Source organism: Osmerus eperlanus, chromosome 13 (assembly GCF_963692335.1).
Source record: "Osmerus eperlanus chromosome 13, fOsmEpe2.1, whole genome shotgun sequence".
Classification (NCBI taxonomy): domain Eukaryota; kingdom Metazoa; phylum Chordata; class Actinopteri; order Osmeriformes; family Osmeridae; genus Osmerus; species Osmerus eperlanus.
Window position 1 is genome coordinate 11,718,040 of NC_085030.1, and position 26,878 is coordinate 11,744,917.

The following is a 26,878-nucleotide window of genomic DNA, read 5'->3' on the forward strand; positions in this document are numbered from 1 at the left end:
GGTTATGGGGTTGTCAAAATAACACAAGCTGTCACATGAACTCTTGTCGTTTCCCCGTGATCATAACCGATAATTACCCCTCTCCCTGGACGGCTGTAGAGACCGCAGGTCCCAGAAGCACTATCTCACGGTGAATCCTCTCCACTTGTGAAATGGCTCTGTGTGAGTAACGAGGCCGAGTGGCAGTGATTCTGTCTCTCCTGTCAGTGATATTCCCCTGTAATGGCAACGAAAGGTAAGTCAAACTTCAACTTGCAGTACAAAAAAAGAGTCCTCTCCTGAAGAAGATGTATAAATCAATGGAAAGCCGAGGGGAGGTCTGGGGGGAGGGGGGGGGGGGGGGGGTTGGAGGGGAGGGGGTTGCAGAAATGGTTCAAGGTAATCATTTTTTTCAAGTGCAGAAAGGTAGAGCAGGTCATCTGACCAGTAGGTGGCAGTATTGCTGTTTTGATGCACATGGCTGCATGACGCAGTGAGCGAGTGAGTGAGTGAGTGAGTGAGTGAATGAAGGGTAGGGGGAGATAAGGGGCTCGATGAGTGATGGGGGGAAGCTACAGTGATCAACATTGATCCCCTTGCCCAGACCCATAGCTGGACTGCTGTCACCCCAATCCCCACATTACTCTTACCTCAGCAAACACTACATGCATGATTACATCTGTGGTCTGTCTATCACAATACACTGCAGAGGTGTTCACACGTTACACACATATTTCAGAGTATGGCAGAGGTGTTCCTATAAGTATTCTCACAAGATGTTTGTTGTGTGTTGTCTTTTGGGAACCATCTGCCTGTCAAAGCTTGGTCTGCTGATCATACGATGCATGTGTACGTTGACCTTTCTGTAAAATACAAGTCCAGGCCTGTTCAAGCTGTATAAGTTGTTAAACACAGATGAACAAAAAACTGTTGCACATCAATGCTTATTTTACTAAAGCCCTGGGGCCTGTTGCACAAAAGTAGAATTAAGACATCCGGGATAAATGACTCAGCTGAGCTCAATGAAGCCAAAACATGTGCCTCCAGGCTTAATTGGTTGCACAAAGACCAAGCCAGGATGAGCAGACACGGATTCATTAAGCCAGGTGAAACCAATCCTGGATAGGTGCGCGCTCACGGCTCACTCAAATAGACCCCGCCACAGATCACAGATTAACTGATTTACCATGGCAACTAGAGCCGCGTACTTTTCCCCGTCGGAAGCACAAATCCTCATGGAGGCATACGAGGAGGTAAAAGATATAATTAAGAAGAAAGGCAACACCGCCACAGTGATAAAGCAAAGAGAAAAAGCGTGGCAAAGTATTGCAGACCGCCTGAATGCGTAAGTAGTGCACAATTACACACTCACCGCTCCGCTGAAACATCACAATTACAATTCAAATATTTAATTCACATCTCCAAAAATGCAGTTGTACTGTAATTATGAAACGGTTAAATTTTTAATTGAAATGCACTGCAGATATGAGTGAAATTGTGTAAAGTAACTCCATCACACTGTATAAAGCTATGATAAATTTTTTGATATTTTTACTGAAAACAAGACAAAAATACCAAGTAATTTTTTGCAGTGTGACTCCATTAAATGTGTGTGTGTGTGTAGATTAAACATGAACGGGCCAAAACGGACATGGCAGCAGGTCAAAATCAAATACAAGAACATTCTGCAGAATGGTATGGTCCCTGACTAATATTTAACAAAGCACAAGCATATATTGTACCCAGAAGGTGCCTGCTCACACATTGTCTGTACTGTTTTAGCAGTGAAAAAGAATACCCACAGACAAGGCACGGGTGGTGGGTCACCAAAGGCTGACCTTACCCCAGCAGAGGACATGGCCTTGGAGCTAAATAAAGGCAGGCCCGTCTTAGAGGGGATCCCTGGGGGGAAAGAGACGAGCATAGGTTCCTCCCAAGATGCCACCCGCTTCATTCAAGGTATGTCCTTCCATCTCTACATGGGATACAACCACATTCATATTGAATCAATTTGGACTCTCTGACTTTGGTTTACCTATTGCCTTGCAGTGTCTGGCAGCACTGTGTTCCTGTTAGAGCCACCAGCACAAGCACCAGACGATGCTGATCCAGTGAGTACTCCATCAAAGGCATACTGTAGGCCTGGCATGTCTTGTCTACTAGCTTCAATATGAATCCGATTAAATGTGATAGGGTGAAGGCCCCAGTGCAGCAGCAACAGCACATGATGGAGACGATGATGAGGAGGAGACCATCTCTCTGGATTCCAGAAGGCATGAGGTATCATGTTAAGACTGTGAAAGTACTATTTACTCTACAATGGTGAGGAGTCCTCATCAAAATCAAAAAATCTAATTTCTTTTACAGGACCCAGATGCTATACAGTGGGAAAACCAGCCTGGCAACATAGTGCGTATTAATAAAAGGATACCACATCCTGCCAAATTCCAGCTGCGCTAATTGTATTGTGTTCACAGAGCTCACAAGCTATCAGAAAGTTGTATGGCAACCACCTCCGGCGCCAAATAGAACTGGCAGACATAGACATTCAGTACAAGAAGAAAAAGATGGAAAATCTTGCACTGGAGTCCGAAATAAAAAAGAGGACAATTAGGAAACTGGACCTTGAAATAAAAAAACTTGAGAGGGAGGTGAGATATGCCTTCAATGTACACTGTATGCTAACTGTAACACAAATGTATTAATCATTATTTTTCTTTCCTCCCCCAGCTCCAAGAAGATGACACAGCTGAAAATAAAAATTAGGTATATTCTCGTAAAGTCAAGTGAGCCATGACATATGAGCTCTTATTGTGAGCACACAGGACGGTGGCATCTTTCTAAGGTTTTTTTTATTTTCCCAGCAATCAGTACAACCAAGTCATCGTTATAAGGCATCGCCCTCTTTTGCCCACCCCCCCAGCACCAGGTGTGGCCACTAGCCTATATGAAGGCCCAAAATTGTGTGTTCCTTTCTGCTCTGACAATGGCATGCCCATTTGTGCGAGATGTGGTGGATGAAGAAGCACTTGTGCTGAGGAGAGCCTTCAGGCGAGAAAGGGTCTTCAGGGACCGGTTGGACCCACTGGCCTTCCCTGATGACCATCTATATTAAAGATACAGGTTTTCTGCAGATGGCATCAGGTATCTATGCAGACTACTGGGTCCCAGGATTAAGCACCGCACTGCACGGAGCCATGCACTGAGTGTGGAGCAAATGGTTTGTGTGGCCTTGCGCTTTTTTGCTAGTGGAGCCTTCCTGTACTCAGTGGGGGATGCAGAACAGCTGAACAAGGCCACAATTTGCCGCACAATAAGGAGTGTGTGTCTGGCTATCAAAGCATTAGCAGATGTCTTCATCTCCTTCCCTGGCCACAGAAGACTCTGTGACATCAAAGAGGAGTTCTATAGGATTGCAGGTAAGAGGATCTACAAATTACAGGACAACTGTTAACACATAGTAGGATACTCATTACTTTGTGTGACAGGTTTCCCCAATGTCATTGGTGCAGTGGACTGCACACACATAAGGATAAAAGCCCCCTCAGGTGCCCATGAGGCCGATTTTGTGAATAGGAAATCCTTTCACAGCATTAATGTTCAGGTGAACATAACTTTGATATTGTCCATTGACGAACACTCTGCATTGCCAGTGATGTGCATTGATTGGTGTAATATTCCTCATCTTATGATTTCAGATGGTCTGCAATGCTGACTGTGTGATCAGCAATGTTGTGGCAAAATGGCCTGGCTCAGTCCATGACTCCATAATCTTTCGGGCCTCTGAAATCTATCAGTGCCTATCACAAGGTAAGCCACACAACCCCTATTTATAACCATCATGGCTGTGTCAAGAATATCACTGTGTTTATGAGGTAGTAATGATGAGATTTTGTGTTGACAGGTGAATTCTCTGGTGTGTTGCTGGGAGACAGGGGGTATGGCTGCCAGCCTTTTCTCCTGACACCTTTCACAGACCCCCAGGAAGCACAGCAGGCCTACAACCATGCCCATGCCAGGACCAGGGCCAGAGTTGAAATGACCTTTGGCCTCCTGAAGGCACGCTTTCACTGCCTTCACAAATTAAGGGTCAGCCCTGTTAGGGCATGTGATATTACTGTGGCTTGTGCTGTCCTCCACAATGTGGCCTGCCTGAGGAAGGAGAGGGCCCCCAGAGTGCCACCAGCCATGGACTGGGACAATCCGGCAATCTTCCCTGATGACGACAGTGGTCGGCTGCTGAGGGACCAATATGTGTTGAATTATTTTAGTTAGTATGTGTGCTTTCAATTTTGGTTAAATATGTCCTGCGGTGGCAGAGGAATTTGGGTTTTTTTGGGTTCGTTTTTTTACGAATTTGGCCTCTTATGATGTTTGTGCGGTATACTGTGTGTAATACAAGGCTGCAGGGAGGCTACTGCATCCATTCATTTGTCTGTTCAGTTGATGTGTATGGATTTGTCCTGCATTTATTTTAGTGTGCAGACATGCAGGGTGTGTTATATACAGACCTTTGAATGTGTATGTATCATTTTGTATAATATGCTTGGATTCTGTGCTTTCCATCTTGTAGAGTCACTGTGACTTCAGTTTCGAAAGGAGCTGATGGTTTACCTGCTTTGTTTTGTCCTTATTCAATAAAGGAACATAATGTTACACATTGTGTTTTTATATTCATATGGAATGTGTATTTGTTTATATGACAGAGTACTAGGGCCACACTGAAGAAAAAGGATAAAGTCATAAATTTATGAGGCTGGTTCTTTCTGCAGAAAAGCTACATATTGTTTTTACAGTTTTGATACTTATGACAATGTGATATTCTGGCACATCAGCATGTCTTTGTTTATGAAACCATACTGAAGTACAATTTCACGAAATGCCCCACATCTGTCATTTTAACAACTGTCCTCCTTTAAAACAACTGGTTACAATATTATGACTTGTGTTTTTTTCCCCTCTGTGGCCCTAATATTCTATCATTTTATATATAGCCTTATAGTCTATGGGAAACTGTAAATTATCTAATGATAGCAACATCATCTAAAAATCATTTTTTATCCAAAATCATTGAAATTAATGATCACAAACGTTTAAATAATGACAGTGGGTCTAGTTATATGTGATAACAATGTATAGTGAGCAGTGAAATAACTATTGGTTTCCATTTGTGGTGACTGCTGACTGACATTAGGGATGAGATTAAATAGATCCTGGAATTTAGCCTGGTCTGGAGCAGGCTAGCTCCACAGAATAAATCTCCATGGTAATTTATACCATAACATATCCTCCTGCCCCCTATCCATCTTTAGTGCAACCGGATTACGGATCAATTGAGCCAGGATCACCAAGATATCCTGGCTTAATCCCTTATCCTAGTTTTGTGCAACAGGCCCCTGATCCTTCAATTGGAGGACATATTTAGACAACAAATTCAACAAATACATGGTATTATGGTCCATCCTCTCCTCCCAAACTCTTTTCGTCTTCCACCTCTGTTCCCAAACCCCTTTTACTTTGAGGGGCAATCACGTTGCAGAGAGCACCTGCATTGAGACTATAGCCAGAGGAAAGCAATTCACTTCTCACCATGCTTAGGCTTCCAGATTGGGGAAAACCTGAAATACTGTAGTCATCTATAAAACTCTACAATCCCTCCCTTCGATACATACCCACAATGCCTCACGATTTTGGATCAGTGAAGGGCCCAAATTGATGACAATGTTACTTCCTTCAATTGCGAGAGGCCACTTTTCTCTCAACCCTACACTCATCTGGAGAAGAGAAGAAGGGAAGAGGAAAGCGGATTTTAAAACACACACACACACACACAAAACACATTTCAAGCAAAATCTATAATCAAGATCCCTGGTTCAACCCCCTCCAGTGCAGCCAATTGGTATTCTGCAGGATCTTCTGGCCCCCCTATGGCGTTCCCAATCTCCTACCAGGAAGGAGAGAAAAGAGCCCACTAAGCCCCCAGGATGGAGAATGCCTCGCTGTGGATTAATAGCCAGGAGAACAAATGAAGTCCAGGAGAGGGTTTATATATATCAATACAGAGTAGCAGATTAGAGGAGCCAAGATGGTTGCATCTCTATTTTCATTTGTCAAACTGTTTGGTCACATTACCCATCGATAGAATCAACACAACTTGTGGAAAATTAGAATAGGATCAATGGTCGGAAAGCCATGTTCTGAATTTGCAAACAGGATGAGTTGCTTTTCCTTGAATGGCTCCTTGGCTGTAGGTGAATCTGGTACAGCCAGGGTTCATACTCACCCTTTACTCAACCTGGTCTCTCACTTCCGCCATGCTGTGTTTAGTACGAAGCCGAGACATCGTTTGAATGAGCACATTCATTTTTAAAGACCCATTCAAATGATATTGAATTTTTTTATATCATTAATAACCTGCTCGGAGAATGTCAGTAGACCTTTAAGCTGAAGTATCATAGTCTTATGAGCCAAGATATTTCTAAATGAAGATACAATTAATGACAAGCGAGCTAAAAATTACATTTTGGTTCCTTCTTAACCAGAAGAAAGAGTGAATAGGCCTACCTAGTCTACATAACTAGCCAGTTGTGAAATACAGTACTGGCTTTACAAATCTGATGATTCCATTACAATTTTGTTCATGTGAACTTTAAGTTGCCATGTGGAGCTCTAACCTTTGTTACTATCTTTGATTACATTTCTCCCGTACATGTAATGAATTTAGCTGGCGGCAATAACCCAGCAATCAATAGCCGTCAACAGTGTCATTGACAAGTCACGGAACAGTTTGACCACGTAGGTAGTCAAAGGACACAAAAGGAACCCAGCAGATGCTATTCATTAGATTAGACGAGTGGGCACAGACTGAATCTGACCTCAGTCTGTGCCCACAATCAATGAGAAAAATCAAATAAATTCACTCGTCAATCGACAAGTGAAGACGCCAAACTCCATCGCCCACTTTCTCTAGCTTTTGCATTCAATGCCGTCTTTGATATACTCTCAACGGCCTAGGCAATCGTCAATCTTCAAAGTAGGACAGGAGAAAAGCATAGGTCACCTGTGTTACAACAGAATACAGGCACAGTGATCTACCAAGCTGCTTCATGATGTGTGAATGCAATAGTTTCCCTCAAAGCCCGATTGTGACACCCAGGTCCAAACAGGACCTTGGTGGCCCTTCTTGCGCTCATCCTGTTATGGGTCATGGGCACTTCTTCCATCTGAAATGACTGTGCACTAAGAAAAGGATTGCCAATGACATCGCTGTAGACAATGTTCTTTGCTTACCCAGGAGATCTGTGCTCTCACATGTTCTGTAGGGATCGGTTGGTGTGGAGTACAAGGCAGGGGGAGGTTAATATGTTCCAGTTTGGAGTCAAGTTGCACCATATGTGGCTCAAAGGTTTTAAATCATGACCTCTCAATATTATTTAGCTTTCCGATGAGGATTTTCCATGTTTTTTTGTGTGCAGATCTTGCTTGTTTTATCATTCCAGAAGAACTACATTTTGTTTGCATGAACCCAGAATATAGCATAAAACATTGGTACTCAAGTAGACAACATAACTCAAAGTGTTACTTAAGATGCAGTAAAAGTAGCCTCCCTCCAAAAGTCCGAGGTTTCTAGTGGTGAAATTCATTCATGAAATAATTGCTTCACTACAAACTCCGCTACATACATATGAAAATTTAAATTGCGTGACCCAATAAGGTCTCAAGAACCAAGATAATTGAAATTTGAATTTTGATTAATGCTCTTGAGTCTTGGCTCTCATATGTAGGCTTGACACACAACATGAGTCTATTGACATTTCGACCCCAAGGTCATTTGCTGCAAATGATGTGTTCTTCCTTAACAACCCCATCACATCCAGGTTCTACATGTCTTCATGTTTTTACTATACATACCCCCTGAGTGACCCGGAACAATAGAAACCAAAGTTCCCCCTCGTAATTTGTATGTGTCGAGGTGCTCGTTGTAGCAAACAGCAATTCCATATCCTTTAAGGTCAACACTTCCTCACTTCCTCTTTTTTCTCCTCTTCTAAATAAAATGACACTGAGGGCAAACTGAGAGAACTTTAACCAGGGCTTTAATCCGTTGTAGAAGTTTAAGATCACGGTGTACCACTACTCGTTTGACAATCTCTCGTTCTCTCTGTCTCTCTCTTTCTCTCTGTTTCTATCCGTCTTTCTCTCTGTCTCTGTCGGTCTCTCTCTTTGTCTCCATCCATCTCTATCTTTCTCTCTCGGTATCTCTCTGGCAGGCTAGAGAGAAATCAGCAGATGGCTCGGAAGGCTCCCCTCCCAGAGGATCCCTATTCCTCGCCTCCCTTCCGCCCACCCCTTCCAGCCATGAGGTCATGGAGGTGGGTTGAAGAGTAATTGACAACAGGCTGCGAGAGCGACCACGGACGCTAGCTGGGGTGGTATTAATTGACAATTGTAAATAACAAATGGAACTGATGACTCAAATTACCTGTCGACAAGCTTCTTCTTCATAATTGCCTTGTGAAACGTGACACAACATGACAAACAGTTTGATGGGGAGGCTGGAGCTTAGAGTTGATGTGTGACGAGAGAGAGAGAGAGAGAGAGAGAGAGAGGGAGAGAGAGAGAGAGAGAGAGAGAGAGAGAGAGGGGGGGACAGATAGAAAGAGAAAAAGAGAGAAGACGTGAAGGAGCAGATTGTTAATATCAGGCGTTTCATCTGGCAGATTGTGAAATAAACGGCAATGGGGCTTGCAGTAACATGGCGGGACACGCTGCCGAGCGTAATGGGACGAGAAGGCCTCGCCGGCGGGGGCCTAATGGAGTGCAACATCGTTTTTCACCACCGACCACGACAATGTCAAGGTGTCGCAACACACCATTTGTGAAACCTGGATGGACAGATGGGCTGCAGGTGGTCTGGACATCACCCCGTCATCACAGCAACAAAACCAGACCCATGTCTACCCCTCTTTTCTCCAGAAACAAAACTAACACCAACCTGACGCAACGTTCAGTTGGTTTCACAGGTCAATCCTCAAATCAAGCTTGTGCTGCCCATGAATCAAGCGTACAGCTATCACGGTGTTTTCTGTGTTGGATGGACACACTGTCATGGGTGGGCAGGTATACAGCAGCCAGGACGCCATCTCTTCATAGATGGTCCACTGAGACATGGGAATTTTTATTAGAGGTCTGCGGGCAGTCATAGAACCCAGCCGTGTGTTAAGGGAGAGGTTGATTTTGACTGATGATGGGATAGGGGGTGGTAGTTGGGGGTGATGGTGGGAGGTACGGGGAGAGCTGCAACGCTGCGGTGCCGGTGCCTTGTGATTTACTGGCCCTCTCGGCTCTATAATGAGGAGTAATTCTGCTTTGACACCGCCACATGCGCACCCCCTACTCCCCCACCCCCTCCCTAGCAGCGGCAGCCCCCCTACTCCCCCACCCCCTGGTTGTTGGAGTAGTTGTGTCAGAAAATCAGGCCCCCTCTCATTCCCAGAGACTAGGCTAGTTCAAAGTGCTTCAGCACTAAATCTTCCCTCCGGGAAAGAAAAACCTGACACTTGTCTTATTAACCAAAGGGATTTCTACATGTATCTTCATTACTGGCTCATTACAAAAGAGACATAGAAAATATGAGCGAAACTGACCTCCACCGCCCAATATCCGAATAAGAGATAAAAGATAACTCTAATGATTAATATTTCTGGGGCTAAAATACAGTTATTTAATGCAAGTTCAAAGGCTACATGAATCAGAATCAAGGGCCTGAAAAGAAGTTGATTGGACACAGCGTGCTGAATAGTACGCTGAATGAATCGCAGACATGTTTACAATGTTCTTTTTTCCTTCCAATCAGTTACCTTGAAAGAGTCAATGTCCTTCAAGGTTGTGATGGACACCCCTGACCCCTCTGCACTGAATCCCACATGACTTCCCTTTTCAATCCTCTCCTTCTGGAAGAAACCGAATAAATTCAACAAGCATCTTCCCATTTATTCACATTAGGCTCTATTGCAGGATCTTTGAACATACCATTCAACCCCTAGGTCCAATATGTGTATAATATCCACTTCAGAACATTTCAAAACAAGTTAGCTTTATAGTCAAAGTCTTGCTTAAGGCTTATAGATACTGTGAAAATTGCAAGTGACCTCACAAAGGAAGTTACATTTATGGCAGTTGCGCTTGTCACTTCTTGTTACCGGAAGTCTCCTTTCCTGGTAAATAGAACACAGCTCAAAAGGTGTGAGAGGACTTAAACAAACCAAACAGTGAAGTGTAAAGCATGCTCTTAATGAAATTGTTTAATATAAATACACATCAAGATCTCAAAGCTTCACTCTTGTTTTCTTTTGTTTCCACCACTATCAGGTTACTTTCCCACTTGGGCGCAGGAGTCAACTGTGATTTATTTGAAGCAGACAGATTCAAAATGGACTTCCCCACCTCTTTCTTGGAAGGAAGTCTTAATTAGTTAAAAGCAAGAGAGCTTCTGTTTTTCCGATGCATCCACATTCAGAAGGAATCCAGCCATCTGACATATAATTACTCCAGAGTCAAGGAATGACGTTTTTCCCTCCTCCTGTCACGAGGATAGTTTTCATTTAATATGCGCGCTCCCCCTCCTATTATCTTTATGTCGTGACGCTGTCCAGTTGAAGCAAGCCCAGGAATCATGGAACTGTGGTCATTAAAACTTTATTCACTGATTCGTGATTAAACAGTAGGCCTTATTACTTTCAGATAATAAAGACTGTGGTATTTCATTCACCCGGCACTAACATATTCTTCACAGCCTGTCTAGTACTCTGAGCTGTGAAGGGGAATATTTCTGAGCCGTAAATAAGAAATACAAGGTCAAAGCTGGAAGGCGAGAGGAACGCTGGGGGGCTGGTCGAGGACTCCCATGTGTCTCAGCAACATCGAGCTAGGCTGCATGGGAGGAATTCTGAAGGAATGTGTATACTAAATATCAAGTGACTGGTTCACTGGACTGTGTCCTGTTAGCAATGATTTCCTAAAACATTGTTTATTTGGAAGGTATTTGATATTCAGATTAGTTTTGATCCCGTCAGTGTTTCTGAGAGCAAAGACTCTTGGGGTCAAAGTTGCCCAAGTGCTTTGTGTTGGGCTGGAGGTAGGTTAAAGCACACTGTTCAGTCGATGTACTTGAGACTGCAGATAAAATAACTCCAGCAGGCTGGACATTTCAACACAATCCTTAACCCACAGGTGGACCCAATCCCGATGGACAACTCCATAACCTCTCTCAGCAAACAATAAATACTGGATATCCTGCAAGCTGTAAAGCTCCACTATGGTGCTGTCTCAGGATGGCAGGGCGGTGGAGAAAAAAAGAAATACCCAGAGGAATTACGTCCTGAGACCTTCACGTACAAAGATGTCGACATGCTCAAAAACTCATACATTGTATATACTTGCTTTCCAATGATCCAAACGCTGGGGCTCTGGTTGCTGTAGGTCCGAGCATGTCGTAGAAAGCCTGGATTCAGTGGTATAGTAATACAATCAGGATGCCTGGCTGCCGTTCCTGAGAACACGATGATCTGTTTCGGATCTCTATTTTCACAGCAAGTCCCTGTAGTGTGTTTAGCAAGACACATGCTGGAGTGTGTGTCAGCATTTGTCGCCGCCCATGTTTGGTGTCTGTGTATGTGTGTGTGGTTGTGCGTATTTGTGTGTGTTTCGGGGGGGAGGTGTGCACATGTGCGTGTGACCATAACGGTGTGATGAGTAGCTTCTGTGCCCATGAGTGTGTGTGTGCACGTGTGCGTTTGAGCAGGTCTCAGGAGCTAATCCCTTTGTGGCTTCTCGCCATCCGGCCTACAGTTGTTTTATTACGGTTACTGGAGCGCGAGCTAAAGGACAGCGCAGGGAACAGTTCATCCACCTCGTGTCTGTGTTCTCCGAGTTCACGTGGAGCAGGTGAAGGTCAGGGCCGATGCTGAGGGGATATCAAAGGATGCCTCTCTGTGTTCCATCACCACGTGTGTGCCCTACTCTGTGTCCTCTTACAGAATCAGACACTCTTTCTCTCCCTTTGGCCCAGTCAAGGTGCTGACTGCTGATTTTTTACATTCAGCCAGGGCCCCATTTTCCCAAATGAAATACAGGCCCATGCCGTACACGCCACTTCAGTTTCCCAAGGAGAGAACGGCCGTGGGTTTTTAACCGGCATGGGGAAACTACCAATGGGGGAAACATTGTCGCCGTGCTCAATGCCAGTAATCGCTTCTCAAAGTCACACTTAGAAAAGTGGGGAGAAGGGAGCGAGACAAGGCGCACACACACCCTAAGATCAATCGTCAATACGAGTGGCCGTAACTAACTAATTACAGAGGGAGAGAAGCATGCCAATTCTCTTTCTAGCTTATTTTCAACCCCCCCTCCCTCCCCTATCCCTCCCCCTTGATCAAAATGATTGCTGGCTGCTATTAAGTATTCTCATCGCTATTAACCAGTGCTGAATGAGCTGTGGCATTTATTCCCTGTGCTTGACTGCTTAACTGAAATAAACCTTGGGATAATTGCAATAGAAGTGTATGGAGGTGGCAAATTGAGGTTGTGCGTTGCCCTACAGCCTATTTATAGATGTGCAGCCAAATGCTTTATGAAATGAAGTGAGAGTACTTGTTTGTGTGCCTGTGTGGGGAATGTGAGTACACTTGTGCAAGGTCACACTGTTCAAAAACACATTTTCAATCTCCAGCTTTCTTAATTTGTCTGCTTGTGGTAAAATGGCTGACCATGACCGCCACATAAATAAAGATGAAAGTTTCCAGAGTGTCACTTCGAAGGATGTCGACTAATTAGATAGAGATGAGGACTGAAGGGTTGATTAGTTTGACAGTGTACCATTGTGCATGCTCAATTCACATCTCCGATCCAGTTCTTGGCATTTTCTTTCCACAACATTGTTCATTCAATCTCTTAATTGATCCCTGTCCCCCCACCCAAATAGCTTCTGTAAGCACAATTGTGTACCATTAGACCAAAAGAGCATGGTGAAGTCTGGAGCCACCTCGAGGGTGGTTTCAAACCAGTTAAGTGCAGTGTCAATTACATGTTGCACTGGCATCGAAACAACACACATCTTTTACAGTTAGAGAGGCAGTTACGAATATACAAAGTTTGGAACTACAATACCATAGGGAACAATCATATCAATCCGCATAATAAAGATAATGAGCATCTGAAGGAAAAAATGACATTCCCTTCCAAAAGGTCAGCGCATATGGCTGCGCATATAATCATTGGCACATCTCGACCATATGTTCTTGACCACTGTCACATTGCGTGGTTGGAACTGTTATTCAATCTAACTTTCATTCGCTAATTATCCTGTTGATTGTATGGAATAACTCATTGAACCCCAGTTGAGGCAAGTATGATGATAGCCGCCCACTATCTATATTCCACAAAAGGTCTCAACAATGGCCTCTTTCACTCTTTATCTCTCTCAAACACACACAGACACACACACAGACACACACAGACACACACACACAAACAGGCTTGCAGTAATGAAACCCCAATACGCACATACAAGCTCCATTGTCACCCTGGAAAAGAAGGACATAATGAAATGAAGCTTTAAATAAAGACTCCTCTACATCTCTCAGACTATTATCCCCGGTAAGGTAGCTATGCAGAGCAAGAAAGTAATGAAAGCTAACATTCATCCGGCGTTAACAGATCTGCATTGCCCACTGGGACTGCTAGTGAGTGAACAAAAGAAACAATTGCATCGTTCAAACCATAATCAATTCATTATTAGATCTTGTACCATAAAGAGGTGAGAAACATGAGAGTATAGAAACGTAATCACGAGAAATGTAAATCCCAGGCTTTGGCATGAATTAGAATTTCTATTGATCCCCAAGATAAATAATACACCTTCACTGTCAGAGTTGGGACGTTTGGTTACTTTGGAACTAGGTTTTTGATATGAAAGCAATCTACCCAGCTAGCAAGCTACCCAGCATCATAATGTACAGTCAGTCATCAATAAAATCTACTGTTAGGCATGCATGCACATTTAAACTATCCATTTAACCTGAACAAATAGGCAATTCCTCTCTACATGGCAACCTTTTTTGATTGAAGTTCAGTGTGGGTAAGGATTGAATCCACATTAAACAAGGCTGTTTCCAGGCAAACCATCCATCTCCAGCTATAGCATGGGGGATTATGCATGCTTGTCAATTCTATTTAGCCTGCAGTGTGAAACGCCAAAATGTACACGAAGTCTATCTGGTTTGTGTTTCGGCCCATCTGTCCTGGAGAGCATTTGTTTATTTACCCAACACAGCACCCTGGTGTGTGTCTCAGGAGTGATAAGGAGTAATCTGGGGGATACACATTACGCAGAAAATTATTAATGTGCCAAATATGGTCAGGGTCCATTCATATTTTATTATACCCACTCCATGACTGGCATTTTCAAGTTTGACTGATTCTAGAGAGTGACATATCTTGCCCATGGTTTCACGGTTCATATGCTAACCCCACTGTCAAAAACAGAAATACATTATTCCAAGAAATCATTGTTTAAGGCGTTATAATTTCAATGGCAGGCCTTGCAAATCTTATCATGGGGGCACTGTTATTTGACAGCCTGGGGCATTAAATATTTAAACAAATCATCTGCCATCCTCTGACCAATATGGGAAACAGGTGAATGAAAGACTTGGAATACTCCCACCAAATTAATTTTCATCAGCACGAGAACGGAATGATAGCTGTCACTGTCTGAGATTAAACCAAAGTTGCTCTCTAATTATCTCTATTTATTTAGCAATTTGACCTGACATATGTCTATCATTCAAGCTGCAGAATGAGCCTGGGCGATATTTGGGAGACGTGCCAAATGTGTAATCACAAATGTCTGCAGCGATTTTGATTCAGTAAGCTGACATCATCGTACGTGGCCAGAGACTGTAATTGACCACCCTGAGACACTACTGTGCAAATTCTATCATTATCTTGAGTTGGCAGAGTATCCTTGAAGGCATACGATCACTTTGTTAGCATATTTCAACAATAGAGTTTATACCTCAATCTGTAAAAAACTCTCAGTTTCCACATGTTATTGTATGTCCATAGCAAGGATAAAGTGGACAGAGAAAAAGATGAATAAGTCAATCCCTACAAATTATATTACTCTTTTCTAGAGTAATGGTTCTTCATAGACTGTAAAGTGATATTTGTAATGGAAAAATAAACATCTATTGAACTTTGAACAGTGTAACTGCCATTTAAAAATGTTTCCCATACAGTGGAGTGATGTAACTGCGGCTGGCATCCTTACTTGAGTTTGATAACGTGTCAGGTCCATCTTTCATGACATTTAAACTCTCAGGAATGATATACAAACACCACAAAAAGATATGGTTTCTTATGTTAAAGCAGTAAACATGACCCAACAGTTTACATCTCCTGGTATGTTCACAGGCTGCATTAGCTACAGCTTGTTGGCACATGGCTGCCACTGGAATATCCAGAGTTGCATGAGGAAGAGAGAGGAACAGAGAAAGCGAGAGAGAGAGAATCTTCTACAAAGGGATCCCGAGATTGCATGGCCAGACGGCTGAGGCAGGAGCTTGTCACCTTGTGCAAGGTGCAGAGAGTAGAATTGGGCTAGTAAAAATAAGTAGTGACAGGATATTGATTTGCTTATCGCTGCCGTGCAGACACACAGAAGTGAAGGGCGAGTGGGGGGTTGGTTATCAGCGGCCTGCGCGTCTGATAGGGGGGACGGAGAAGACAGAAAAAAAAAGAGAAGATTCTTCAACCGATTGGTTTGCCTCAATTTTGGTTCAACTTTCTTCTTGTGCATTACAGTGAAAACCATGTACTTAAAAGTAAATAAAAGTACTCTTTGGAGGAGAAGGGATTATTTGAGGCAGACACGGTGAGATGACTGTCTGAAGTTATCTAAAATGGCTATTGATAAGCTTCACCATAATTGGGAAACATAGACAAGCATACAATTACACAGACAAACACAATAATCAATCGATGAACCCCATTTGCAGCGAACAAAGCCATCGGCAGCTATGTGCCAGTCAGTAATTATTAACAGTTCACGGCAACAAAGCCTAAGATAATGGAAATCTTAATTTAACTTGATGAAATAACACAGAATGATGGATTTAAGAAATATATTTATTTTGGAATAGAGTTACAAGGTTTTGAAAATAAATACATATTTCTGATATGGTTAGCATGCCAGACTTAATTTGACTAATGGTCAGTTAAGTTTTCAGTGAAATAAGGAAGAAAAAAGGTAACTTGTCATTTTTCCATTAAAGTAATACATTGTAATACTAGTGTATTTTCCACTCAAAGATTTCACATTTTCAAGGTCTGACATGCATTGCAACTGTGGCTTAGAATTCTATTTTGAAAGACTCAGGATCAGGGCAGGTCACTCCCTTTTCTGACCTGCAGTGAAAAGCTGTCTAAAGGCCAGGAAAAGGCAGTGCAACCCTGCCATTAACTTGGGTAAGAGAGCTATGCATGTCAGGCATGACAGTCCTGAATTGAAGGCATTAGTCAAACATAGTTAAGAATCTGAGAGAACCCTTCAAACCTTTTAAGAGGCCAGGCTGCTAGGATTCAAACATGCTCAATCTAGACAGGTGGAAACTGGAAGGAAGAGGGTGAACGAGAGCAGACATTTATCGTCACTCCTCGAAGGCCAGTCTACGTTCACATTGTAACAAGGTTAATCTTCAAATCTTTTGTCATTGAGACAATAGAGATATCTCATTTGAAGTAAAGAAAAATCTCTCAATTGATCCCCTCGACTACTTTGTTAATAGAAAGATCTCAAGGACATGTGGGAGAAAGAAAATGGAAAAAAGGAGAGCTGATTAAATTGTCTTCATTTACTTAACTTGCAGCTAATATTTCAATTAGAGCATCTTGAGGCAGTGACACTGTAGGGTTAAAATTGGAACAGGGGGGGAATTAGTCCCACTGATTAATAGCAGGAAATGAAGACTTCCGCACACACAGGAGATGTCCCTCTGGTGCAGTTCATCACTGCCACATCCCCCCTTATTCACGTCAGTCAATTTAGTGCAAAAAAGGGTCCTTTATCAAGGTCCCATTCACTACATTGTACGGCGTACATGGTGCAAGACTTCCCCTCCTTGAGTGACACGAATAGTCTAGTTCCCTTTTAAAGAGACTCGGGAGCCTGCTGCAGGGGCTGAACAGAATTTGACAGAAAACACATTTGAGACTTCCTTTCCCCTCCCCTGCCTTTTCCCATTACCATAAACCCACTCGCTCATGATAACCAGTAATGTAGCGTCTTATTAAAAACCTATCAATAGCCACGCTGCCACGCCACTAATGGCTAGGAATCCCTCTCAGTTAAATCTCGACTTTGGTCTCCACTCCGGACTAATGAGAGCGATCGCTCAGCATCTCTTTGGGCTAAATCACCTTTATTTGTATCTGCCTACTCGTGCTGTCGGTAATTTATAGAAGCTCACGCAATGGGAGATACATTACTGCTGGAGGCCTAGGGGAGGGAGCGAGAGAAAGAGGGAAGGAAAGAGAGCAGGAGGTAGAGAGGGAGGGAGGGAGAAAGGGATGTGGTGTGGAGGGGTAAGAGACAGATATGGAGGTGGGGGAGGAGGGGAGTGGTATGTTACTGTGCTTACAGGGTGATTCAGTTTTGTGCACCATTGGGCCGTGTGAGCTGTTAATTGTTGCGGACCCTGGAAGCTGGGGCCATAAAGAAAAGGGCCCCAGCCACTGACGAGCGGCGTTGTTGTCTAGAAGTTTATCTTTGACGCTGGGGTCGCGGAGGAGGACGCGCTGTTAAATGCTGGTGCCCGACGGGGGTATTGCCCTTCTACTCGAGGGAGGAATCGAATATAGCTCCATCAGTGTGAACGTTTTACAGCCTCCGCCCCACCTCTCCCCCCCACCCACAACCATGAGAAATGTGGGGGTGTATTTAAACTGCTGTGTGAAGGCCTGAAGGGAAACAAACCCTAGCTACATTTACATTTATTGGTACGAGTGTGCCAGATTAAAACTTTTAATGATAGGAACTCCTCCTTATTTTCATAACTTTGTATTTAACTTTGTTTGAAGTATTCATTTTAATTGTGTCACCTCTACAAATATGTAGTACTGCGCGAGGCAAAGGGAGTATGTAGTATTGCACATGCATAGTAGTATACCTACTTTACATACACAGCTATAGGCAACATTTTACAAAAAGGTTACATACACTAATACATAGCAATACTTGTAGTAACAATATGGTAGTTACTTATGCAATTACACACTATTATGGTTTAGCAGTACAAGTTATAAAACCAAAAACCTGGACTGGGGGAGGTTGGGCGATCTAGGTGTAAGTGGATATTAATATTGATCTTGGTTTGGAAACACAACCTTCCACTGTCCTTTTACAACATTCACTTAACCTTTACATTCCTTCCCTATACTGTGGCTTGTACACTTTGTAATAATCTAGTCTGCTGACACTTATAGGAATTACTGTGGTACTTTATGTAAACCTTTATGTAAATATGAGCTTTACACTGGCAATAGGCTAAGAAAGATGTCACACAAGGTGTGTGTAGGATTCTTGTTCTATTCCTTTTCGTTCAAGAAAATATGACCGTGATCATGCATGCATTGCTGTGGATATTTATGTTTTTTTTGTTGTACGAGGTATTAGGAGTCAACAAAATTGGCTCCATCATTTGTGAACCCGGAATTAAATCGTTACCAACAGTACCAACAAATGTACGGTCCTTGGCATTGCACTACAAAAGTGTAGCACACAACAGAAAGCTGGCTAGCACACTACAAAGACCCAGCCTACTGCAGAGATCTGATCTCCTGGACCGTCCTCTCTGGGCTGTCTTTGAAATGCCCCCCACTGTCACCTCTGTCAATAAGTAAAAAGCTAAACAGCTACTGTATACATGACAAAGGCTCCAGCTTGCAGCAAAGGTAACCAAGGGCAGAGTTACATTCAATATTTACCACAGTGAGGAGTCATCAAAATCACACTTTCATTAGTGCACACACATGCTTCCTGCACGGACCTGGTGCCTGGTAGCCACCAGAGAGATGTATGTCCATCGTTCTCTCATACGCTTGTAATAACCATCCCTAAACAAGGCCAGTAACAGCTTTTATGTTATAGCAATAGCAATCATAGTCAGTCCTGGAGCAGCCTCAAGCTAACCGCTAGAAAGACCAGGCTGCCAAGAGCAGCTGTAATATAAATGCACTTTGAAGAAAGGGAAGGATGGCATCCTGCTGGACAGGGGCCAGCCAGGCACACACACACACACACACACACACACACACACACACACACACACACACACACACACACACACTCATACACACTCAAGCTGAGTCAAAGAATGACAATGTCTTTTTCACTTCTGCAGAATGATCACTGTGGACATTAATTGAGGCGTTCTCAATAAGGCCAAAACAACCAACCTAAACTACCTCCCCCACAAAACACAACAAACCTTCCAACAAACAATGGAATTGTTAGTCTATTTACAAGTAGGGTGCAGCGAGTCAGGCCTGAACCACAGGACACTGCGCTGAGTAGAAGCTGGTTGGCTGGCTGGTTGGTGCATGCACTGGGGGGCAGCATTGCAATGCCAGGCTTGCTCACTCTCAGCAGATGTATTAAATTAGTCATGTTGGCGAGGATCATTGGCAAATTAGCCATCTATCAGTCACAATGCATTAGTGGTAAAGATGAGCAGATGTGTGAGTCAAAAAAAAAGAACAAGACAAAGAAAGAATTCCAACAGGTTCAAGCTGACGTTGTGCTCCACAATACTGAATCATACTTAGTAAGTATCTCCTCAGGTTGGTCATCAGAACCCAATACAGTAGCTACAGTCATGAGGGTGTTGTATTCTACACTGCATAACAAGTAGATCAGAATGTGGGCGCTGTGGCTGGCTTGGAGACATGGATCCTCATTAACGATGATGTGGACAAGTCTATTTACAAGAGGGAAAAAAGGGGAAGATGAGACCATGCCTTGCCTTGATGCGAAGCTAATGACAGACTGAGAGAAAGACATTGCCAGGTTTAATAAGCGTACAGGTATCCCGGTGTCATACAGAAAAATGAGCCTGCATACGTGTTCATAAGAGTAAGGTTTCAGACTTACAGAAAACAGGCTTTTTTGGCATATCCTTCCCTGGCACCTTGACACTCCCAGTTAGGCCAAAATGGTAACTTCTTGGAGACTCACTTCGTATTCATGTAGCTGTTTCTGATTATCTATGAGGAACAAAACCCTGTGTAGAGTTAGGGATGTCTCTGTGCTGCCTGGAAACTGCCTCTGATATGGTTTATCACCCCTAAAAGCAGAAAGTAATTCCCAGATGGATGTTTTGGGAATGCATGAGAATGAGACAGATAGGAATGTCTCCTCTGAGTGTCATACAGCCCCACTAAATGTCACATTTAGTCCTGGAATATACTGCCACTTTGCACGTCCCCACATAAAAAAAATACCATTGCGGAATTTACTGGACATCAGTGCCAAATTAACTGTCAAATTACCATTGTCGTTAGCCATCATTATCCTTACAAATTGCCACGCATGATTGATGTTCTCAGCGGGGCTCGGACGTCTCTACATGTGGTTGTGGGTGTATCTGTTTGTGTGCATGTTGATGAAGGTTCAGAATGGTGTGCACGTGCGTGCATGCCTATGGTTGTCTACAGTAAGTTCTTTACTCCAAGTGTGTGTGTGGGTGTGTGTCACAATGCTCTCCACTCAGTGTGTTACGCCAAGTTCACATTGCTGCCGGTGTACGTAGGAGGATAGACTGGAGGTCACAGAGTGACATTGTGCTTTTATAGTTACACTCCATGGTGTCTCAGACATAAGCCCCGAAATGACTAAATCCCTCCGTCAGTGTCCGTGACCCCCAGCATCCCCGTTAGTGCTACAGCCTTCACACCCTTTGATGTGACCCGGGATGGGGGCCTGGTCAGCGGGCTCAGCGCGGGGATTGATACTGGTGCTGCTCTCTTGCCTGGAGGTGCCTGAACTCGATGGCTGTGCCAGAGCCTCAGTGACGCTGAACTGTGGAGACGAATTGTTGGGGGAGATAACCTTGAAACACTCTGTCTTTCATCCAACCCCCCAGACATGCAGTCGCCTTATTAGCTTCAACGGGCATCCATTCAAATCATCCCAACCGCCCACTACACATCGCCGTCGTTATTTACATGCCTAAAATGCTTAAAGTGAATCTGAAGACACGATTAGCAACAAGATTAAGCGCTGCTTAAATGATGCTGTCTGGACTGGAACGTCTGGATCGGCACAGACAAGTTCGAGACTAGTACGAAGCTACAGCATGTAGTTGTAAACACTAGATGTTTGTTATAAAAAAATTAATGTGGAGGAGCAGGACAGGGGTTAATGTTTCAAGAAGTAATTGTCAGGCAGGGAGAGGCATTTTCTAAACGCGGCAGAGGGAGATATCCTTGGCGTTCCTGAGATTAAATTGCAGTCTTTTGAGTGATTGAGGCTTCCCAATCACATCTAATGCTTGCACTGATACTTTGGTACCTAAATCTGTCAACTTCAACACAGGGCCCCTACTGTGTTTAATATGCTTTAAAAAGCTTGAAGGAATATAATACAATAAATTGTGTCACACAAGGAGAATGCACAATGATTTACTGCGATGAAAGCTGCAATTATTGCTCTCTGGTCCAGGCCCATTATTTCTTTTTTTTTTCTTCTTTTTTTTTGCCAGTTAATTGAATTTAATTATTTAGTGTCTGTCTTATAATATGCTTTCCTCATTTCCTTGCAAATTGATTATATGTATGCAATTTAATTTTTTCCATCTTCATGTCTGGGGGCATTCTGAAGTCCATGTTTCCTAAAGCTAGGAAATGACTAGGGAGGATGAGCAGAACAACAATCAATTCAACCCTCTGAACATGTACAACAACACTTACTAGACTAGAATGAGATGAATGACAACTAGGGTGCTTACCAGGTAGTAAACAGATTGTGTGAGAAGGGAACATAACCTAGTTCATTTGCTATTTTCATCATCCAAGTACACCTCAGAGTCTGAATATTCTGTATGTTGTGGTTGAACTATCTTAGTGATGTGACAATTAAACTAAACTCTCATGAATACAACATGCAACAATTTTCCAGTTTCTTCCGCATCTGTGCATTGGAAACTACTCTCATATGAAGAGCAAGGTGACACAAGGTTCTTGACTCAAAATACAGACCCTTCCTTAACTCACTATTGAAACATTGTTCGAACTATGCACTTCTGATCCTTCATCTTCTGCAATTTTTTCTATATGCCATATTTATACATCACTTAGGATCAAACTATCAAATATTAACTTGTTTAACATTAAAACCAGTAGTTTAGCTTCAAAACTGCACCAATTCTGCAAGACAACTATGGTTCATGTGTGTATACTGTATGTATTTAATCCACATCTGCTGTAAACTTGAACAATTCAATATTTCAGGTTGTGGGTACCGACAAAGACATGTAAGAAATCTCTATAGCAGTAAAGCAGCTCAAGGGTATTCTATATCAGGCTACTTCCCCTGGGACCAGCTCTGGACTTCCTCTGCCCAGCTTGGCTCTGGACTTCCTCTGCCCAGCTTGGCAGAGAGGTTGTGCGATACAGGTGTTAATGAGGAAATAGTTATCATGCATAACATGGCTGTCATACATTATGAGTAACTAACTATGTGGAAGCAACCGTTGTAAGGAACACTGTTCTGACTCACAATCCCCATCAACTGAATGCCAGAAAATATCACAATTTGAGAATGAAAACATGTTGGTAGTGCTTCATCAGAACCTTATCTACCATACAGAAGCCATGACCTTCTCTACCATACAGAAGCCACAACCTTCTCTACTATACAGAAGACACAACCTTCTCCATAAACATTTCTTCTCAACCTGGTAGCCTACATAATAGGCTCATGCTTTTTGATACATATTTGGTTGTAACCATGCCTTTCGTGTAGGCACACGTTACCCTTTAATTGTCTCGTGTTGTCATTGAACACCATCACTTCTATGCAACACCTACTTCAAAACCACACCTGAACCCTCTTCAAAAACTGTCCCTGGCCATTTGGAGTTTACAGGCAAACCCAACTCCACCGTGCCATTCTCTCTCTAGATCCCTTACTAATTGTTTCTGTCTCCTAGGTAGCAGGGCTGCTCTTTGATGTTCAAACCCCTTCTTCCTTACAAAGGGGGCTGTGGGTAGGAGCAGAGGAGGAGGCAGATGGGCCGCGACAGGATGCGGCGAACCTGACGTCTCTCTCCCCCTTTCAAGTGCTCCGGTTCAATCAGCCCTCACCACACAAGCTGCTGTGGAGCACCTTTGAAATCGTGGTGTCTGCACAATAGTCTTGACTGTTAATGACTTCTTGTAAAGTTCCGAAGCGGCTCTGATTACACGCCGTGAAGACACGCACACACATGCAGAATAATAAACACATGGACTCACACTGTCACAGTAGGTACGCCAGCAGACATGCACACTTTTATGTTCTGCAACACTGGTGGGTAGGGTACCAGTACAAGGACACAAATAAACAATTAATATGTTAATTAGTGGATGTGGGAAGCCAGTGTAGAGTGTGAAAGCGAGGCGACAAAATTAAAAAGCTCATGCTCCACTGAAAATTAACCTTTAATACATATCATCTGCGCATACCATACTTGAAATCTAGGACTTTACAAGTGGGGGATACCAATTGTCTAGAAAGTACAGATTTGCAATACACGGTCCACACAAACCAATTACTGACTGATTGTTTTAAAATGGCCACTTTAGACTTGTTTTAATGGTATTGTTGTTTAGTAGCTTTACAAAGACAAAGAAAGCTTACGTAATGTGTAAAACATTAACATGTACATATATTATACTAGTCAAATCAAAGCTCACCCTTTTATATAAATGTCAAAATTGCGCCACAGGCCAAGTTAAAAATACATTTATACATTTTATAAATTTGTAACATTCATAAAGCAGTCATAAACATGTATATGACTGCTTAGGATAGGGAAGAGCAGGTCTCTCTCAGTCTGGCTTTAATGCGTGGCCCTAATTAGGTAGTGGGCAAAAAAGCTGGCATTGGAGGTGAGAAAAAGAGTGTGATGAAGAGAGGACATAAGAAAAAGATATACATGGGGCAAAACAGAGAATGAGAGAAAAGAGAATGAAAGAGCAAAAGGGAGAGAAAGAAAAATAAACTGAGAAACACAGGAGAAGGGGAGGTAGAGGAATTGAGCGAGAGATAAAGACAGAGACAGAGAGAGTGCAAGAGAGAGAGATGAGAGTGGGAATTAAAAATGAAACAGATGGAACGGAGAATACAGAAAGAGAGAGAAGAAAGAAAGAGAGTGTGAGGATGTGAAAGAAAGAGAGTTTGAGGAAGTGAGAGAGAGAGATAGAGAGGGGGAGAGAGAGAGAGAGAGAGAGAGAGATAGAGAGAGAGAGAGAGAGAGAGAGAGAGAGAGAGAGAGAGAGAGAGAGAGAGAGGGGGGAGAGTTACCTGCTGTCCTCAGCACCACAGAGGGTTCAGCACTCCCAGCTTAAGATGATAACGGAGCCAAATGAAAAATGTCAGGAGGTCAGGAGTCTTTTCTGTCAGTAACTGGGAAGGGCTCCACACTCGAAAGCCTTGTGTAACAGTAGACAGATGAGAGGCCCAGCCATCAAGACCAAAGGCAAGCTCGAGCATCAAATTTATACTCACTCCAGCGCCGATCTCGCCTTTAAGTTGATCAATTTCTGATATCAGCTTTGTATCTGTATCAGGATGAAAACAGGACTTGTAACACTTACAGTTACAACTGGGTTTTCTGAATAAACAATGGGGTAAATGCAGCGCAAATTTAAGGCAGAGGACACATTTCTAGGTTTAAGGAGGATAAGTCAGAGTCATCAAGCTCAAAGGTTCAATGATCAGCAGGCAGACTGATAATGAACAGAGAGCACAATAGAAGACCCTTCAAAGCTCCTTCCTTATATTCTGACCCTGAGGCTTTACATGTGAAGACTAACAGTAAGCCTTAATTTTAGAGGACAGCTATACACCTTGCTCCAAGTCTTTTGTAAAATCAATAAAATTAAAATTAAAATACTGATTTACATCAAAGAACTTCTGATCCTTGGAGTCAAATTAAATAAAAATAAAAAGCCAAGTTGGCAGATTCTGGAATGCGTCTGTGTGTGTTTGCGTGTGTTTGTGTCTATAAAGTTAGAGAGAGAGCCTAGAGTGAATTACAGTCTTGTCTTGCCTTTACAGACATGTTGCGGTAAGCAAAATGGTCCACTGGTCTTACCTGACTCCAGAACATTACTCCAGAAATTGAGTGTGGCCAAACTTGGCCGTTTAGTCATTAATCCACATTAAAGTGTGTACAGCTAATGAGGCACAGCTCCAGTTTGAAGTCAAACATATTCATGGGTGGTTTAATAAACAGCGTTTTCCATCAATGTAACTCACATCTTCTCTCTTCGATTAATGTGAGGTTGTACTTCATGCTCTGTAAAATTTGCGCGAGTAGTTGTACTTAAAAACAGGAAGTACGTGGTAAAAATCTCAAATAACTGCAGTAACATACTGAAATGTGTCGATTGTATGTTAGGTTGTCAGAATTGCTATAGCCTATAAAACTAAGCGTTTGACTCATTTTTATCCTGCCTCCTCCACAAGAAATAAAGGCTAGCTTGTATAGCAGCCATACAGTCTCCTTTCCTTTTAAATGAAGGAAAGCAAGTCCATAATTATGCTAAATTGTCGGTTTAATTACTATAACAGATGTATTGGAAGTCAGTGGGATAGACCCACATAACTTTTTTCAGAGCAGTTCTTGTCCGAGGAGCTAATTGCTGGTGGTCAAACAAATTGGTTCAACAGTCAAATCAGATACTATGGCCAGGCATGCCATTACCAAATTAGCAGCTAACTAATTACCCACGGCAAATGTCTTCATTCATGTTTGTTGCACAAAATCCCGATAGTTGGCCCTTTCTGGCAAACAAAATCCCGATACCCCAAATCCCGATACCAACACGATACTAACGATTGGACACATGGTTGCAAAGTCTGTATAAATCTCAATGTTGTATTTCTGAAGCTTACTGAAAATTGATATTGATTGCAGTTTAGGGTTAACTTCTGAGCTCTCAGAATGCAAAGCATTGTCGACTGCAGTTATTTCCAGTGAACGATAATGCATAGAATCAGTCTAGACAGTAACATTCAATTGCTGTGCAAATATCAATGCTAAGCAGTGAAAGGATGATGTAACTATTGAACTTCAGTGCTGTTGCACACAGCTAAGATGGGAAAACATTCCAGCTGTCTGTATGGTCCAGTACATAGTTTGGATGAGTGCTGCTGATATTGTTACAAATAGCCTACCCCCAGTGAAAATCATTGATTATTCATTACAGTACATCTCAAACATAGTGAACGGTCCTGATCTTCATTGGGGGCAGTCTCTTGATTTAGAACTAGGATTCCCACTCAACAAATAACATCAAAATATCTAATATATCTACAATGAACATCTGGTGTATGATGACAATTTGATTACTTTACAGCAAATTACTTAAAAGGGATGTGTGTGTCCAGGCGTCATTGAGCAGGCTAATGCATATGTGCAGTTTAATATTAGCTTTGGCAATTGGATCCACAACATGGATTGACCATCATTAGTACATTTCCTTTGAATTTAATTTTCACCTGCCAACCAGGTTCAATTGGTTTCGTGTCACCGCATCACCAATCGGGCATTTGTCTTTCCAGGATTGTCACTAA

At 42.8% G+C, this 26,878-nt stretch overlaps 1 protein-coding gene and 1 long non-coding RNA gene across 5 annotated transcripts; both read left to right on the forward strand.

Annotated features, from left to right (window-relative positions):
- Positions 1 to 1,039: 1,039 nt before the first annotated feature.
- LOC134032953 (uncharacterized) lies at positions 1,040 to 3,746 on the forward strand. Of its 4 annotated transcripts, XM_062477029.1 has the most exons (11): positions 1,040 to 1,324; positions 1,604 to 1,674; positions 1,762 to 1,938; positions 2,029 to 2,090; positions 2,173 to 2,259; positions 2,347 to 2,388; positions 2,457 to 2,630; positions 2,710 to 2,745; positions 2,844 to 3,398; positions 3,468 to 3,583; positions 3,678 to 3,746. In XM_062477029.1, the coding sequence occupies exons 1-8, from the start codon at positions 1,167 to 1,169 to the stop codon at positions 2,743 to 2,745; spliced, it is 807 nt and encodes a 268-aa protein (XP_062333013.1). In that variant the 5' UTR covers positions 1,040 to 1,166; the 3' UTR covers positions 2,844 to 3,398; positions 3,468 to 3,583; positions 3,678 to 3,746. The 4 variants fall into 4 exon arrangements, with proteins under 4 accessions (XP_062333013.1, XP_062333011.1, XP_062333010.1 ...); XM_062477027.1 differs by having other exon boundaries at positions 2,457 to 2,745; XM_062477026.1 differs by having other exon boundaries at positions 2,457 to 3,398.
- Positions 3,747 to 3,748: 2 nt separating this feature from the next.
- Positions 3,749 to 4,635, forward strand: LOC134032954 (uncharacterized). Its single transcript, XR_009932061.1, has 2 exons — positions 3,749 to 3,789; positions 3,884 to 4,635. It is a non-coding gene; the product is annotated as an uncharacterized LOC134032954 (long non-coding RNA).
- The last annotated feature ends 22,243 nt before the right edge of the window (positions 4,636 to 26,878 follow it).

Bases quoted from the DNA above. Each gene is read 5' to 3' on its own strand.
- LOC134032953 (XM_062477026.1), top strand. From the start codon at position 1,167: ATGGCAACTAGAGCCGCGTACTTTTCCCCGTCGGAAGCACAAATCCTC. The intron at 1,325-1,603 runs GTAAGTAGTGCA...GTGTGTGTGTAG, and splicing joins ATTGCAGACCGCCTGAATGC to ATTAAACATGAACGGGCCAA. The intron at 2,091-2,172 runs GTGAGTACTCCA...TAAATGTGATAG, and splicing joins CACCAGACGATGCTGATCCA to GGTGAAGGCCCCAGTGCAGC.